We start from the raw sequence: 19,317 nt of genomic DNA, 5'->3' as shown, positions 1-19,317 counted from the left end.
ACCTGAAATGTGGCATATAATATGTCATGTAAAGAGGTAACTATTTATACTGTGCCTGCTCTCCTCTGGGGCCCCTCAGTCCTCGAGGCCCTTCAGCGCCCTGTGAAATGAAACATACAATTAAATTAATCATATGTGACATATTTCAGAACAATAGTAAACTGTACAACAGTAGAGAAGACTTACCTTATGTCCCTTTTGCCCTGGTGGTCCACAATTACCTTGAACCCCCTAAAACATGACTCAAGACTTTAGTTATTGTGTATATATACTTAGGACAATACATGTAAATATTAACCAATTATTTGCAATAACCCAAATGCATATGCAGATGATAAAACTAGGATGTTTCACCTTATCACCTTTGAACCCAGGTCTTCCCTGTGGATGAGGAACCAGGAACAGTGTTAGTCAGAGAGTCAGTAGTAAGACAAAATGTATAAATTGACCATATGAAGATGTGATGTACCTCTGGACCGTTGATTCCTGGAAGACCAGGTGCTCCTGTTTCCCCCTGTACCAATGAGTCAACAACAATAAACTACAGATCTAATCATCATAATTCCTTTAAACAAATATGGTAATTGTTTTCACTCTCACCCTTGAGCCTTTTTGACCAGGCGATCCTTCATAACCTTGATCTCCTTTTTTACCCTAAACAAAATAGAGTTTTCCTCATAAATTACACCAGTGATTGAAAATGGCCTCAATTCCATGCGAGTGATACTCACAGGAGCTCCTGGAGGACCCTGTTCACCTTTCTCACACATACACACCGGTGGTCGTGGGCACTGACAAGAGAAATACAACCAACAGGTAGTTTGCAATCAGCATTGTTCACATTGAGTAATCATTTTTGGTGTGAAATGCTTTGAGAGTGGATATGCTTTGAATAAAGTTGGGGACATTTATACAGGGTTGGACAATGAAACTGAAACACTGGCCATTATAGTTTTGGAGGTTTCACATCTATATATGCGCGGCTTCATGGCCAATCTTCATTGATTTTACATTCCATCAGTAAGAGTAAGGTGTGAAGGTTGAATTAGCAGAGCAATAGCACAGCTGTACATAAAATATTGCAATTCACACAACATAATGGGAGACATATCAGAGATCAAAAGAGGACCAACTAATGGTGCATGTCTCACTGGCTCATTTGTGAACAGGACAGCAAGTCATTTTGGTGTATCGAGAGCTATGGTATCCAGGGTAATGTCAGCATACCACCATGTACTGTCGGATGAAAAACATTCAACAGGAGTAACTGTCAACGCAAGAGGAAGCTGTCTGAAAGGGATGTCCAGGTACTAACCCGGATTGTATCCAAAAAACATAAAACCACAGCTGCAGAATTAAATGCGCACCTCCTGTTTCCACCAAAACTGTTCATCTGGAGCTCCACAGAGTCAATATTCATGGCCAGGCTGCTATGCCAAATCTTTGGTCACTCGTGCCAATGCCAAATGTTGGTTTCATTGGTGGAAACAGTGCAAATTTTGGGCTGTGAACAATGTGAAACATATTGTTCTCTGATGAGTCCACCTTCACTGTCTTTGTACCCTGAAGGGAGCGCCGTGTATCAGAATGATAATACACCAATACACACAGCAAGATAGAATGCCTTGATGAACATGAATGTGAAGTTGAACATCTCCCATGGCCTGCACAGTCACCAGATCTAAATATTTCTAAGCCACTTCGGAGTATATTGGAAAAGCAAGTCAGAAAACATTTTCCTCCACCAGCATCACACAGTGACCTAGACTCTGTTCTGGAAGAGGAATAGCTCAAAATCCCTCTGGCCACTGAAGGACTTGTACAGTATCTGTCATTCCCAAGATGAATTGATGCTGTATTGGCCACGAAAGGAGGCTCTACACCATACTAATAAATTATTGTGGTCTAAACCCAGGTGTTTTAGTTTCATTGTCCAACCTGTGTGTATATAACTTTATATAAAGAGCTGGGCAATAACATATTTACATTTTGAGACAAAAAAAATCAGGCGGTTGAGATTTGCTATATTGTATATATGGCTTTGAGTAAGTGCCTCGAGTTTACTGCATGTATGCGGAGAAAGTTGGATACAATATATATCCATCTTTATGTAGATCTGTATGATTTTAAATATTATTTACATTTTTGCGTCAATATAAACAATCATGCAGCTGAGATGTGCTATATAGTATTTGTTGTTTACATAAGTGTACTGTATCTGGGTAAAGTTGGATATACTTATAGTAGTTTTGCTGTAATGCAATGACATTCAGACATTTTATGACTAAAGTGTCTGAATACTTTGAGGGCCACTCTTTTTGATGGTTCAGTACTTACTTCATTCTTTGCGATTATTTCCTAGGGGGGAAAAATGAAAAGAGAAATAAGAATTAGGACACAAATCTATGACAGTACCAAAACAAGTCCAATTTATTATGTGGGAAGCTTAATTATGCATTTCTAAGAGACCCGTATTGTGTGATCACAGACAGTGCTTGACATTTCGTGAGCGGCAGACCCTTTCTTCTGTGTTCATATGGAAAATCCCTCACACACAGATTTGATTCACCCACTGATGTGTGAACCACACTTCAGGATAGCAGACCATACACTAGTTACTGTATTTGGATCTCAAACCCTCACAAATAGAAACTTTTAGAGCATCCATTTTCTGACCCAAAATAACAGCTAGGCTGTAAAAAAGAAAAGAAATTTTGTTGTGCAGAAATAGAAAAGTGTGAGTGGCAGGTTTTTTTGCATTTGATGTTTTGAGCAATTATTAGCATGTTGCATCCCACGTGCATTAGAGTCAAATCGATTTATCGCAATTAATCGTAACTAACATAAAAGTTCTTACATAATATATGTGTGTGTATTATTATATTTATATATATGTGTATACTGTATATATAAACACATATAATATATATAATACACACATATATTATGTAAACACAAACTTTTATGTTAGATGCGATTAATTGCAATAAATCTGTAACGAGGCGTCACTCGAAGTGGGATCCATAAACAGGCTTTTATTAGAATCGTGGTCAAACAGGCAATGGTCAGACACCAGCAAACACAGTAACGGAGAGCAGACACAGTCGTGGTTGATAAACAGGCAGTAGATCAGGGCAGGCGGAGAACAATCGCAGATCAGAAACAAAGCAAATAGTCCAAAAGGCAGGCAGCAGAGAATCATAAACGGGGAGCAAACTGGGTCACAACAGGCAGGCAATACAGGAATAAACGCTCAGAAATGCAAACCGTTGTAATACAAGACCTCGCAAAGAGAAATGGTGAAAAATCTGTTTATATAGGCCAGTGAATGAGCTGCAGCTGAGCAAAGTAATGCCAGGTATGGGGCTGATGGGAAATGTAGTGTGTATGTGTAAGGGTCAATATTCAGGTAAGGGAGCCCTCTGATGGCCAGAGGAGGGAATCATGGAGTGACAAAATCGATTTGACAGCACTAATTAGAATATTGGTTAAGTATTCTGGGTAGTTGCTAGGTGATTTCTTATTGACCCAAGTCACAGGTGTCAGCATTTTACATCAGCTTCAAACATGGCAATTCATAATTTAGAATTAGAATTATCCAAAACTCTATTTAATATGTTTTTTTAATTTACATGGTTTTAAATGTACAGTGAACCATGCAGTGCATTGAAACCAGAACTGAGTGACCATGAGCAAAGATCACATACTAATTAGCATTACCTGGTAGTATGCTAATTGAAAAGTAAAATAGTAAATCATTGACAAACTGTTTTCCCAAATGCATTTTTATTTTTAATGTGTCATCATTTACTTTATTAAAAGTATGTGTTCGAGAATGCAAAATTCCTTACTTCACAGTATTAAAATAATTTACTGAGTTTGTTGTTGTTGTTGTCTGTTTTAACATTTCCCTCTTTTCTAAGTCGAAGTCTGATCAAAATAAAATTGAAATAAAAAAATATATTACTAATTGTTAGTAATATATGGTTAAATATAGTTCCGGTACCTGATTCTGATTGGCTGAGCCGCGTTCGAAGCTGTTGTAAATTACTCTACAAACTAACACCTGTGACCTAATTAAAATAAATACTTTTATGGACCAACCGTTTTATAAAAGCAATAAGACCATAAAAATAAACAGCTAAATGGTGTTATTAGGCACAATATATATAAATATAAAAAAATAAATAAATAATAATAATTAATTATAATAATATTTTCATACTTTGTTCTGTTGCACAAGGTGATTTTATGTGTTTGCACTGAAGCCCATGGAATCATGATTTAATTTGATTCAAAATGCAAAATGCTGATGTATCTTAATAGTAACTGAAGCCTGCGGCTTGTGACGACACATTGACGTCCTAAGACACGAAACGACCGGTTTGTGTGAGAAACCATACAGTATTTATATCATTTTTACCTCTAAAACACCACTGCAACTGCCCTCCACATCCAGTTGGTGAGGTCAGAAAACACGTTCTGATGATGGAAGTGATGTCTCGCGCTTTGCTTCAATGAGTGCTAGACATCACTGCCATTGTCAGAGCGCGATCAGACCTCACTAAGCGAATGCTGAAGGCAGTTGGACATGTTTTAGAGGTAAAAAATGATATAAATACAGTTCGGTTTCTCGCACAAACCGATCATTTCGTGTCTTAGGACATCAATGTGTCGTCACGAGCCGCAGGGTTTAATTTGGATTTGTCTGTGCATGTTTTTTTGACTCTTATAGACGAAGTTCCCATTGCCATGCATTATACGACTGACATAACGGTTGGAGTTAAAAATCATCATTTGTGTTCTACTGCAGAAACAAAGTCACCTACATCTTGGATGCCCTGGGGGTAAGCAGATAAACATCAAATTTTCATTTTTGGGTGAACTATCCCTTTAATTGTGCTATTTGTATGCATCTTTCACTTACAATTTTTAATCTATCATTTTTTTTGGTAACACTTTACAATAAGGTTCATTAGTTAAACAATAATGTATTAACTAACATGAACTAACCATGAGCAATACATTTGTTACTGTATGTACCAATCTTCGTTAACGTTAGTTAATGAAAATACAGTTGTTCATTGTTTGTTCATGTTAGTTCACAGTGCATTAACTAATGTTAACAAGATTTTAAGAATGTATTAGTAAATGTTGAAATTAACATTAACAAAGATTAATAAATGCTGTATAAGTGCAGTTCATTATTAGTTCATTTTTAACTAATGTAGTTAACTGTGTAAAGTGTTACCATTTTTCTTATAATATGATGATGATTATTAATAATTATGATGTCTGATCTTGCTAAATCTAACGAGACTGACAGATGAATTGAATGCCTCACGAGCTGCTGCAGGAGCCGTTCTTTCAGTTTGGGGTCAGTGAGGCTGTGGGAGTACTGCTGGGCTGGACTGCTCGCTATGTCCCGTAGTTTGGCACTGTTCACGTTGTTCTTTGCCAGGTATGATAAGCTTATTGTGAAGATCTTAACGTTGTGGCCTTTGGCCTCGTTGACCGCCCTCATGATGTCAGGATTCCGCGGATGATCGCTGCCGTCGGTCATGAGCAGAGCCACCCGAACACTCTGCTCCTTGGTCTCGCTGGTGAAGAGCTGAGTGGCGTTGGATATGGCATATGTCGTATATGTTCCATGACCGATGTAGATGGCATCTGTCAATCTGCTCAGAAACACGTCAAGGTCCTGCCAGTCCCTGAAGCGTTGGTCAATATGCACTGAGCTGCTGTAGTAGATGAGCGCCAAACGAGTCTTCAGATGCCAGTCAGACACCTGCATCTGCACCACCTGCCTGCTGAAGGAGCGCACGAATGCTTTCTGTTGATCAAACAAAAAGCTCTTCGCACTCTCTGAGCTGTCCAGGATGAATGCGATCTCTAGTTGACATTCTAACTCTGAAATGAAAGAAGCCATAAACTCTTTACACATCTCTTACAGATCTGCTTGGTTACAAACATTCCTCCAAATATCTTGTGTGTAGAGCAGAACAAAGACATTTATACAGGTTTGGAACAATTTGAGGATGAGTAAATGATGACAGAATTTTCATTTTTCTGTGAAATATCCCTTTAATGGCATCGAGGGATCCTTTGGAGCCTTTCAGTTACAAAAAAGTTTCTTTATAGTGGAAAAGATTCTTTATATTATTAAAATGTAGTTCATACTGACAAAAAAAAAAAAGTTCTTTAAAAACTGTTCACCGAAAGGCTCTGTGAGAAAATGGTTCTTCTGTGGCATCACTGGGAAAACTGCCTTTTGGAACCTTTATTTTTAACCCATTATAGCCTTACATATGAAATAATAGTCAGAAATATATATATATTTTTATGGAACAGTTTATTGTGAAAGCTTGTTTCCACTACTGAATAAAAAAAGGTATGCGACTTTTTATATCACATTTCTGACTTTTTTCTCGCAATTGCGAGTTATAAAGTCAGAATTGCGAAAATAAAAGTCAGAATTGTGAGAGAAAAAGTCGCAATTACCTTTTAAATTGTTTTATTCCTTGGCAGAAACAATCTTCCATAGTATATTGAACCTTTTTAGACAAAATCCAAAATAAAGTGCATATGTTTTTTTTTTTTTGTTGAGTATCATATTTGATGCATCAGGCATTTATGGCTCATAAAGGGGGAGAACAGGGATGGTTGTAACATGGGTTAATTGTAACACTTCCAATTTCTCCAATCAGGAACAAGTTACAAATCACCTGATTCACTTCACACATGCTAGTCTTTATTCCACATGTGAGAAAGTAGAGCCCTGTGGCAGACAGCAGATTTTAGAGCAGAAAAACTAATTTTGATAAAAGAAAGTAACTTTTTAAAAACCTTTAACATTTATTTTTATGGCAATTCCGGCTTTGTAGTTAAACTCGTCAAAGTTAAATTATGTTAATTGTGTGTTTATGTACATATTTTTTTTAATGCAAGTTGTTAGTGTTTTGTCTGTTAGCTGTAAGGTGAGCTAGTTCATGGCTACAAGACTCTGGGTTAGTTATAACATCAACGAAGCATACTACAACCTGTCCCAAGTAAATGTTTAGTTGTATTTATATGTTTTCTTTGAATTTCAGTATGCCTAGGTCAGGGGTGTCCAAACTCGGTCCTGGAGGGCCACTGTCCTGCAGTATTTGCTCATTTTATTCATTTTTGTTACACACATCATGCACACACAGCAATTATGTTAAGAAGTCTGTGTTGAATAAAAAGCTGTCAAAATATATATATATATTTTTTTATCATAATCCTTATTTCATAATGTCACATATCACCCTGTTGGATAATACAATGTACAATGATAATACAACCCCATCTAACCCGGACTATGCGGTGAATTTCACTCCTCATGTTTGAAACTAAACCACACATTTTCTGTTTGTGCTGCAAAGATAACAGCTGTCATTTAATAGCTGACACTTGTTTGAATCACATTTTGAACACGCAGGCTTTAAAGAATGCCAAGATACAGAAATGTCAAAAATGTTACAACCATCCCTAGTATGAGATTATTGAGCTCATTCTCTAGGAAGAAAAAAAACACCAGTTTTATTCAAAGACACAAACTGAGCAAAAATATGCAATTTGGAGCAGATGCTGATATTTAAATGGCCAAAAAGTAATATGTAATTTGATAGCTTGTAATGTAAATCAGTGAGATTTATAAGATGATATTTCATTGCTTAGTTTTCAAAGCTCTGTAGTTTTTATTGTGGGGGCAAAACGTATAATGCAATGCAAAATGGTGATTGAGAGTTAAATAAATGTTTCTCAAAAGCCTGATATTTGCTGATATTTGATATTTTTCTACAAAATGACATGAATAGTCAAGTAAACCTAAGTTGCTTTAAGTGTTTATCTTGAAATATTATGAATATAAAAGTTATTCTTACATTTAATTTATAAAAATCAGTAAAGATTTCACAGGAAAAAGACACATGAACATCAAGCTGATCAGGGGACGCTTTTACAATGATAAAGGATGTTTACTTGCTAAAAGGTATAAACTATCCCTATGGAAGCCTGTTTCCGCCACAATTGAGTAAAAAAATATAATTCTTTAAGACATAATAATGAGAAAGTTTCTCATAATTATGACTTAGTATCTCATTATATTGAGAAACTTTCTGGTAATTATGAATTAGCATCTCGTAACAATGAGAAACTTTCTGGTAATTATGAATTAGCATCTCGTAACAATGAGAAACTTTCTGGTAATTATGAATTAGCATCTCGTAACAATGAGAAACTTTCTGGTAATTATGAATTAGCATCTCGTAACAATGAGAAACGTTCTCGTAATTATGAATTAGCATCTCGTAATAATGAGAAACTTTCTCGTAATTATGAATTAGCATCTCGTAATAATGAGAAACTTTCTCGTACTTATGACTTAGCTTCTCGTAATAATGTGAAACTTTCTAGTAATTATGTAGGCCTATTAGCTTCTCGTAATAATGAGAAACTTTCTCATAATTATGACTTAGCTTCTCGTAATAATGAGAAACTTTCTCGTAATTTTGACTTAGTTTCTCATAATAATGAAACTTTCTCGTAATTATGAATTAGTATCTCGTAATAATGAGAAACTTTCTCGTAATTATGACTTAGTTTCTCATAATAATGAGAACCTTTCTTGTAATTATGACTTAGTATCTCATAATAATAAGAAACTTCTACGCATGCGCAAAGTAGCGGAGCAGTGACACGCTAGCGACATCCGCTGGTCAAATGCGAGAACTCCGCAACCATGGCACGTTCTGCAAAAGTGTAATCTATAATATCATATAACATTATTGATAAATTATCAGTAGCCTATATGAGACGGGATATAGTCGTTTATTCATTTGTAACATTCATTTGTATTTTTGTGTATGAATAAGCAGAAACACAGAGTGGTGATCCATGGATTTCAAACAGATAGATGAATGAAAGGCTAACAACACACACCTACATATCCAACTCTGTTAAAGAACGCTTCACCTGGAAAGCTGTCTTTTGCATATATTCTAATGAGTCATAAACATGTTAAAAGGTGTTTTCTGTAGGAATATAGCTGGAATGAAGGCTTATGACTGGGCAAGTGCTTTAGGACCCGGTTTATATTAGAAAAGCTTTAGCGGCTATGTCTAGGTAAACCTGCACATCAAATAGTCTAGACTCATCCGCGAAATACGTGTTAAAGCTAACACATAAACCCACACATTTTATGAAGACGTTGCACTTAAATTTAACGAATAAATGTCATATTCCTTCGTTAATCTGATAGTTTTGTAAACCGTCGCGTTCATGCAGCAGTTTCCACCGTTACCACAGAAACCACTTTGCATTCGTGCGCATGGAAATGTATTGAAGATATTGATAATTTATAATAACTGATGTTATTTAATGATACTATAGATAGACTGCACTTTGTAGATTACTTTAACGAAAGCAACTGTTTTGCATAATGTGCCATGTTTGCTGTTCTCGCATTTATGAGACTTTGACCAGCTGATGTCGCTAGCGTGCCACGCCCTTCTGCTCCGCTGCTCTGCGCATGCGTAGAAGTTTCTCATTATTATGGAAAACGAAGTCATTATTATGAGAAAGTTTCACATTATTATGAGAAACTAAGTCATTATTACGAGAAAGTTTCTCAATATGATGAGATACTAAGTCATTATTATGAGAAAGTTTCTCAATATTATGACTTAAAGAATCATATTTTTTTTTACTTTACTGTGGCGGAAACGGGTTTCCATAAACTATCATTCAGCGACAAGGCAAGTAGATTGTGTGCAACATGTGTTTCAGCACTTTTGATCATGCTGATAATTTAGAGAACTTAGAAATTTGTGAATCAAATATGATACATGGGGCTTTTTTAAAGTGATAGGGTCCAAACTCCTGAGAGCACTAGTGAAAATGATTTTATTTGGCCTGTTTTCTACTTGAATCTAAACATTTTTAATACAAATTAAAGCCTATTATCTGCATAACAATTTTGAGTGAAAAATTAATGAACTTCTGGACCCACACAGAACAGTCTCCATTTAATCTTATTGCTGTCTTGGAGAAACAACTAAATAAAGATATATAACTTTCACTTTTGTACATGCAAGACGAAGTCAACACAATAAATGCTGTGCTGAAGAAAACACTAATGCATTTACCATTGTCCAGTTTTGTGGAGAGGTTGTTCAGTGTTTCTCCAGACTGTCTTCTGTTCTGGCATCTGGCCGCAGGTACAAGCAGCCAAAGCAACAGGCACAGAAAACACACTTTGGCCATGCTTTCATTCATGTCCAACCTTAAGTAATAATAATTTAAAAAAAATCTTTCAGACCTTCTGTGCATCTTAAAAATGTGTTTATGGTGCATATTTATTGCTTGCATTACATTACATTTGCATTGCATGCAAAGACCAACACAAGTGGCTAAAACATAAATGTACAGAATGGGCAATGTCCCTTTCTTGTTGTTTGAATACACACTTTTTTATGTTCAAACACAGCTGAACATGATCCTAGGATATTTCTAAACAAGTAATAATGTATAATGAATCAAGTGTAATGAATCCGAGCTTATGCATCAAAACACATTTTAAACAAATCAAAGCCACAAATACATCATGCAATAATGTTAAATGTGTTCAATAGTAGACTATTTTTAACATTAATGATACATTTTATGTTCATTTTTGTCATTTAATGCTGAAATGTTTTAAACAAAAACAAATATCAGAACAATAATATGAAGAAAGGATAAAGTGCTTACCTTGCCTTTTATGCAATAGAGAGTATCCACATGTCTCCTGTGTGGAACACTTTCTGTACTGACTCCAGTTGTGCACTGAACATCAGCTCAATATCACAGACCCAACAATCTGATGCCTGACTGAGCACACACACACACACACACACACACACACACTGGCCGCCTCTTTCCGTCACACACTTAGAAGAAGACTCAGATATATCACCATTTTTATTTCATTCTCTCTCAGATGTTTCAAGTTACTCTACAAAGTTGCTATGAGAAACAACTTGTGAATAATGTCTCTTTCTTCAGTCCCGATCAGTATGCCTGGGAAAAGTCTCAGGGAGTCAGATAAAATGTTTCCATTTAAAAAATATTGGGCATATTATGGGATGTTGAGGAAGACCAAGGTGGATGAAGATGAACCGGAAAATGTACATTATATGATAGAAGGAAAAGAGGCCTTATGATAATCTGTTCATTTGCTATACAATCAACTTTGAAAATCTTTGTTCCGTGACAAATATGTATGATTTTACTGAATAAATACTCTGTTTTGCATAGAGCTCATTTTGTAGCTCTCTGAAGAAGATAATTTGATTTTTTGTGAACTGGTGTTAAACGGGAATTAAGCTCTCCACTATTTTCTGCTGTTTAGATCTGTTTTTGAGATGAATGCTGAGAGATTGTTTGGAGGACAATAACATTTTCCCCAAAAGTTTCTGATTCCTTGACAAAAATTCATATAAACAGCGCCCCTGAAATCTGGAAAACATGCAGGAACCTCCTGAGATCTGACTCATTTCAAGGATTCTTAGACTTTTAAAGGGATAGTTCGAATTCACTAATTATTGATATAGTTCCAAACCTGTTTGCTTTTTTTTTTTTTTTTTTTTTTGTGGAACACAAAAATGAGGTTTATTTTTTATTTATTTATTTTTTTATTTTATTTTAAAGGGACCTCATCTCATGTGGTGTGCATGAAATACTAGCTATAACATAGGCTCTCTACAACTACAGAATAAACATTCTAAGAACAAGGAGATTGGGACGAGATGACAATACAGCAATAAGAAGTCATATAAAAAGCTTCCATTATAATTCAATGCAAATCAGCTGTTTATGTTTGTGATTATTTTCTCTCTCTTTTACCCTAAATGCTTTAGATTTTTTTTTACAAAATTAACATTATTAATAAATTTCCACTTTTCATGAATAAACCATAGGGAATAAACCTTTTTTTTTTTTTTTTTCAACTGTAGAGGGCAGTAAAGTTTTCACATCAAAATTGTTCCAAACCTTATGGAAGCCCATTTGTGCCACTTAAAGGGTTAGTTCACCCCAAAATGAAAATTCTGTCATTTATTACTCACCCTCATGTCGTTCCACACCCGTAAGACCTTTGTTTATCTTCGGAACACAAATTAAGATATTTTTTATCAAATCTGATGGCTCAGTGAGGCCTGCATTGACACTGCCCTTTTCAATGCCCAGAAAGCTACTGAAAACTTATTTAAATCAGTTCATGTAACTAGTGTTTCAACCTTAAAGGGTTAGTTCACCCAAAAATGAAAATAATGTCATTTATTTCTCACCCTCATGCCGTTCCACGCCCGTAAAACCTTCTTTAATCTTTGGAACACAAATTAAGATGTTTTAGTTGAAATCCGATGGCTCTGTGAGGCCTGCATAGCCAGCAATGACATTTCCTCTCTCAAGATCCATTAATGTACTAAAAACATATTTAAATCAGTTCATGTGAGTACAGTGGTTCAATATTAATATTATAAAGCGATGAGAATATTTTTGGTGCGCCAAAAAAACAAAATAACGACTTATTTAGTGATGGCCGATTTCAAAACACTTCAGAAGGTCTTACAGGTGTAGAACGACATGAGGGTGAGTAATTAATGGCATAATTTTCATTTTTAGGTGAACTAACCCTTTACGGAAACAATTATGCAAAATTCATTATTATGACACAAAAAGTCTAAATTATGAGATACTATCTACTATGCCATAATTATAAGATTAAATAGTCATCTAAAAACTATTTTTCATTTCATAATGACTTTTTATATCTTCATTTCCACATATTTTATCATAATTTAGACTTTTATCGTATACTTTATCTTATTACTTTTTATGTCACATTTTTTTTTCTTAATGTGTCGGAAATGAGCTTCCAAATTTTTCGCCGTCGTGGATGTGTGTTATATTCATTAGACGCAGTAGGACTTTTATTTTGTGTGCTTCTGTCACGCTGTGTTTACATTCTGCACTGCTTCCGACTTCCCGCTACTTAAACAAACTTCAGCATGTTTGCGCGTCAAATGTGAGTTTATATTTATCAAACGCTGTCATTTATTTATATCTCAAAGCATGTTTTCTGTCTCTTTATAAGGTGGCTGCGTCTGTCATTACTTGTACCGGTTTAGAAAAGGTTGAATGGTTAGTTTAGCTGTAGCTGACCGGCTAAGTCATAAGAACATTAAATCACGCTCAACTGTTTACTTGTTTATCAAATAAGTTTTATATTTTTATCTTTAATTATATCATATTTATATCTTAACACGAAGAGCTAGAATCATGAGATGTACCTTATTAATGTTTATTTATTGTTTATTTTAACACATTAAAACGTATTTACTGTGGCTTTAACAGTGTAACGTTACATGAGCTTTAGTAATGTCTTGGTAACATTTGTTTTAATTATCTTTAGTTTCATGTGCAACTTTACTCTCGTTTATTTTAAACATTTGATGTATGACTTATTAAATCACAAAGGGAAACAAATTCTTAATGTATATTTTTACAAGAGTGTTAACCATTAGGTCTATGATAATAATAATAATAACAAAAGTATTATTATTATTATTATTATATGATTTATTTTAGTAGATGTTTGATTACATAATAATAACATTTATAAATATAAATTATATTTTAAATTATATAAATATATATTATACAATAATAATTTTTATAAATGTATTATTATGATTATGTAATCAAGTTACATTGCACTTCAATCAATGATATAGACTAACTCTCTCTCTCTCTCTCTCTCTTATATTTATATTTATATATATATATATATATATATGTATATGTATATGTGTGTGTGTGTATGTGTAATATGTCTTAAAGGGTTAGTTTACCCAAAAATGAAAATTATGTCATTTATTACTCACCCTCATGCCGTTCCACACCCGTAAGACCTTAATCTTCAGAACACAAATTAAGATATTTTTGTTGAAATCCATTGACTCCGTGAGGCCTGCATAGGGAGCAATGACATTTCCTCTCTCAAGATCCATAAAGTTTCTAAAAACATATTTAAATCAGTTCATGTGAGTACAGTGGTTCAATATTAATATTATAAATTAATATTATAGTTTATAGTGATGAGAATATTTTTGGTGTGCCAAAAAAGCAAAATAATGACTTATTTAGTGATGGCCGATTTCAAAACACTGCTTCAGGAAGCATCGGATCGTTATGAATCAGCGTATCGAATCATGATTCAGATTGCGTGTCAAACCGCCAAACTGCTGAAATCATGTGACTTTGGCGCTCTGAACCGCTGATTCGACACACTGATTCATTATGATCCGAGGCCCCTTTAAATCTCGTGCTCCCCTCCCCCGGAGCTCGCGCTTGCCTTAACCAGCCTAAACAAAGTTCACACAGCTAATATAACCCTCAAAATGGATCTTTACAAAGTGTTCGTCACGCAGCATGTCTAATCGCATAAGTACAGTGTTTATTTGGATGTTTACATTTGATTCTGAATGAGTTTGATAGTGCTCCGTGGCTAAAGCTAACATTACACACTGTTGGAGAGATTTATAAAGAATGAAGTTGTGTTTATGAATTATACAGACTGCAAGTGTTTAAAAAATGAAAATAACAAAAGTCTTGTCTCCATGAATACAGTAAGAAACGATGGTAACTTTAACCACATTTAACAGTACATGTAGAAAGACAATTTACAAATATCACTAAAAATATCATGATATCATGGTTCATGTCAGTTATTATTGCTCCATCTGCCATTTTTCGCTATTGTTCTTGCTTGCTTACCTAGTCTGATGATTCAGCAAATCCAGACGTTCTGCCCTTGTCTAATGGCTTGAACATGAGCTGGCATATGCAAATATTGGGGGCGTACATATTAATGATCCCGACTGTTACGTAACAGTCAGTGTTATGTTGAGATTCACCTGTTCTTCGAAGGTCTTTTAAACAAATGAGATTTATATAAGAAGGAGGAAACAATGGAGTTTGAGACTCACTGTATGTCATTTCCATGTACTGAACTCTTGTTATTTAAATATGCCAAGATAAATTAAATTTTTAATTCTAGGGCACCTTTTTTAATAGACATATCACCTTTTAATAGACATATTCAGTATTGGGGGAAGCTACTTTCTTTTAAAAGTAATGTGCTATAATATTGCGTTACTCCATAAAAAAGTAACTAACTGAATTACTTAGTTACTTTTTATAGAAAGTAATGCATTACATGATGCATATAACCTTTCAGATGTGCTGCCATTCTGGATTGCAGAAGAATAGGACACAGGAAAAGTTAAACACTCTTACTTTAGAAATAAAAACAACAAAAAAGAAACACAAATGTGATGTTTATCTAAAGAAATATTTGCTTATGTGTAAGGTTGAATTGGATCATGAATATATGCAGCAAAGACATTGGTGAATAAAGTGAGATTAAATAAACTTGCCTCAACACACCAAAGTTTCTAAGACCTGGATGAGCTGGTTCAGGTGTGTTTATTTGGGGATGGAGCTGAATTCTGCAGGAGCAGAATTGGACACCCCTGGTCTAAAACTACAATAACCATCATGTTTACACAGTGCATACAACCTCTCTGCACTTACTTCCGATTTCTCTCAACATGGGGACAGAAAGATGCCAGTCAATAAATAGAAAAACACAATCTGATCTCACAGCAATTTGTACGTATTTTACGAGGTGGCAAATTCGTATAAAATTCGTACGAATGACCTACCCCTAACCCTGCCCCTAAACCTACCAATCACTGGGGTTTAGACAAATTGTATGAATTCGTACAAGTGAGGTTGTACAAATTCGTACGAATTAGCCACCTCATAAAATATGTACGAATTGGTCGTGAGATAGCGTTGGAAAACAAAGTAACTTGCATTATTTATTTGAAAAAGTAACTCAGCTATTTTGTTGTAAATTTAAAAGTAATGTTACTTTATTAGTTACTTGAAAAAAGAAATCTGATTACGTAATTGCGTTACTTGTAATGCATTACCCGCAACAATGGACATATTAAACAATATGTCTCACTAACAAAGCTCTCTCATTTAGTGCCTGTTGCATTATGATTACTTCAAACTAGTGCTGTCAAATCGATTGATTGCGATTAATCACATCTAACATAGTTTATGTTTTTATATTATGTCTATACACACAGACACACACACACACATATATATATATATATACGAAAAATTTTATATTAGATGCGATTAATCGCAATTAATCATTTTTTATTTTTTTTTCAGAATTTGTACTCTTTATCATAGTTACATGTCTCAGTCCAAATGGATATGTAAGAAGTGGACAAATGTTTCCTGTAGCTTCATATACTCTTAAAAATAAAGGTTGGCATCTATGGTTCCATGAAGAACCTATAAAATCCATGAAACTTTTCCATTGCACAAAGGGTTTTTTATATTATTAAAATGTTCTTCATGCTAAGAAAAAATGGTTCTTTTAAGAACTGCACGTTTCTTTGAGGAACCCAGAATGGTTGTTCTATGGCATCACAGTGAAGGTTCTCTTTTGGAACCTTTTTATTTTTAAGAGTGATGAGTTTCCTCATATATATAATTTTCATGATATGACAAAGTGTTGGCAAAAAGTGGAGCTTTTAACCTTTGCTGTCTGGAACTAGTTGTAAAAGGCAGTATTTTAATTAAGCAGTCAAGTCAAACTTCATTCAACACAACCACAGCTGATCCAAAATGCATTAAAATAAGGAGGGATTACAGATTCCTAAAAATGGTGTAAACGCCAACACCTCAACAACACACTAATAAAAACTAGGTAAAAAAAAGGTAACTAACATGCAAGTAATCCCATAATTTTTCCCTCTCTCATTAGATATCAATGTACATTTATTTTTATTAATTTATTTGCTTATTTAGCATTATATATTTCATGCCTGAAAGAGTTTTATGCACTGAAATTGTGCACAAAGCAAACATGATTATGTATTGGATTTAATCTGAATTCTGTAATGATGTATAAAACTGAATGCACACAATTTGTTAATAGTATTATTTGAAATGTAACATAAATAATAGCTGTTTTCTAACAATGCATTTTGGGGGATGAACTGTTCTGATGAGAGTAAAAGTGTCAGAAACTTTTTTTTTTAAATGTGCATAGTTTTTAAGTTTAAAAACACAGTTTCTGTGTGTAACATATCTAAACGAAAATATAGATAGATTAAAGATTAAAATGGAATAATTCACAAGGGAACTACATTTTTTGCCACTTTCAGTGCTTTTTTTTTTTTGTCCTGGCAAATAATGATAATGAAAAATAATCAGTGTTAATGGCTTTTTGTCAAGATCTCTTGAGATTCTCTCTGCTTGAGATTGTTAAACAATGTACATTAATTGTGCAAGAGCAGCGCCTTTGTCCCAATTGGACAAAGAGTTTTTTTGTAGCACCTCCACTGACCAGTTGAGAAGCTTAGCGTATGCAAGCCCCGCCCCATATGAAGGCGTCATATACTAATATGGTCACTATGTCCTTATATGCAGTGCGGTGGGTGGAGCTCCAGTAACCACGGCTGTTTAGTGTCACTTTCACCGAATTCTTAACTACGGTTCTCAGAGATGAATCGGACAGCTGGCGGGTGAAACGCACTGAATCTCCTCTTGTAAACAACCTACAAGTTTTGACGGATTATTTAGGAACTTTCTTGGTACAAAGAATTGTGTCATACGGAAAGATCTTTTAGCGTTTATTCATTTTCATTTTATTTACACGTTTTTTGCAACAACAACATTTCGCGTGCGGTCTTGAAGATTACGTATCGTGTCAGTATTATTACTGGAAAACGCTCTTTTCTTTTATAGTTTCCTTTAATAATAATACATCATACATACAGTGTATGGTTGGAAGCGCCGCGCGCCTCGTCCAGATCTCCTCAAGCGTCATTCAGGATCGTTTGAACTCTCCTCCCTGCTTGAAAGGAGTCACATTGTATCGGTCGTTACCACAGACAGTGTTGCTGGATAGCATGGCAATGGTAGTAAATCAGTGGCAAGAGAACATTTCGGCTGATCCCGGGTCCCAGCTGCAAATGTGCAGTCAGGAGCCCGGCGGGACACCGGGAACTCCCTCAGGTTCAACCCCGGGCAACGACGCGCTCTCCGGGGACAAAATTCCCAATGTGGACTGCATGGTTTGCGGGGACAAGTCCAGCGGCAAACACTACGGCCAGTTTACATGCGAGGGGTGCAAGAGCTTCTTCAAACGCTCGGTGAGACGGAACCTGAGTTACCTGAGTTACCTGAGATACCTGCCGGGTGTAAAGCAATTGACAAATAGGGTACATATTTAAAAGCTGTAGTACTAGGACAAACCTGATCAGAAATGTAAAATGATTCAAAGGCTATAGTTGAAACTGGGAAACATTGCAAAATTTGTATCAAACCAATCCATGGTGCATAGTGGTTCTTAAATGTTCCTAGCTCCTCTAATCAAGATAATTTTTGTTGTATATAAGGTTCTTGAGTTGCTACATGATTCTTTGGAGATTTAACAAGTTCTTGATTACAGAAAGTTGATATTAGTTGACATTGCAGCTTATTCAGATCAGTTTTGTTCTCTGGTTCATTAAAGCACCAGATGGTTTTCCAAAGAACTAAAAAAAATCGTGTTAGACATTTAGACATCTAATTTGAAATATTAATATGTAATTATAAAAAGATGTTGGTATTGTTACTATTGTAAAATTATATAGATTATAAATCAATTAGATCTCTTTCAAAAGGAATATTTCAGTAATTTTTCTTTCTTAAACATAGTCTTAAACATATCTTGATGTCTGAGCTGACAGATATCACGTTTTAACTATATTTTTGTGAAAACAAATTGAATAAGTGACCTTTTTTACACACACTGTAAAACATTTTTTACCGATTTCCCACTAGACTAGAATATTTTTAAGTTAAAGTTCATTACACTTTTTCAACTTAAGAAATTTTATTTGAAGCTGAAAACTGATCAAAATTCACTATGTTACACAAATTACAAAAATAGGCGATATTGCTCTTAAACGTAAAACTAAAGGTTTCACCTTGTTTGAGGACTAAGTTCCTCAAAGAACTTTTTATTCTACAGCAAAATATCTACTGGTGCTTTAAGGACCCAAAAACCATATTATAATCTGAATAACCATGTGACATCAAAAACGTTTTAATCTCAAAAGAACAAAATAGCAACTCAAGAAAAGGTTCTTCATAAGAATGATGAACATAAGAACC

The 19,317-nt window shown here is 34.8% G+C and overlaps 1 protein-coding gene and 1 long non-coding RNA gene across 5 annotated transcripts in view; one reads left to right on the top strand and one right to left on the bottom strand.

Moving 5' to 3' along the window:
* The window catches only part of LOC125242840 (collagen alpha-1(XXVIII) chain-like), a 34,540-nt gene extending 23,606 nt beyond the window's left edge, over positions 1-10,934 (bottom strand). Inside the window, exons 1-10 of the mRNA XM_048151835.1 lie at positions 10,774-10,934; positions 10,170-10,306; positions 5,345-5,910; positions 2,338-2,358; positions 732-791; positions 601-654; positions 470-514; positions 355-381; positions 187-231; positions 56-100 (exon numbers count right to left, since the gene is read on the bottom strand). Of these exons, the coding sequence (XP_048007792.1) occupies positions 56-100; positions 187-231; positions 355-381; positions 470-514; positions 601-654; positions 732-791; positions 2,338-2,358; positions 5,345-5,910; positions 10,170-10,299 (993 nt within the window). The 5' untranslated portion in view covers positions 10,300-10,306; positions 10,774-10,934. The remainder of the gene's footprint in view (positions 1-55; positions 101-186; positions 232-354; positions 382-469; positions 515-600; positions 655-731; positions 792-2,337; positions 2,359-5,344; positions 5,911-10,169; positions 10,307-10,773) is intronic.
* A 5,025-nt stretch (positions 10,935-15,959) lies between these two features.
* Positions 15,960-19,317, top strand: part of LOC125243365 — a 36,644-nt gene continuing 33,286 nt past the window's right edge. For 3 of the 4 annotated variants that reach the window (XR_007179036.1, XR_007179037.1, XR_007179034.1), the window contains exon 1: positions 15,960-18,380. This is a non-coding gene — a long non-coding RNA (uncharacterized LOC125243365). The remainder of the gene's footprint in view (positions 18,381-19,317) is intronic. The other variant, XR_007179035.1, reaches the window with a different exon arrangement.

This window comes from Megalobrama amblycephala, linkage group LG13 (genome assembly GCF_018812025.1).
Source record: "Megalobrama amblycephala isolate DHTTF-2021 linkage group LG13, ASM1881202v1, whole genome shotgun sequence".
Taxonomy (NCBI): Eukaryota; Metazoa; Chordata; class Actinopteri; order Cypriniformes; family Xenocyprididae; genus Megalobrama; species Megalobrama amblycephala.
Note: the sequence above shows the minus strand (reverse complement) of the source record. Positions and strands in the feature narration are given on the sequence as shown.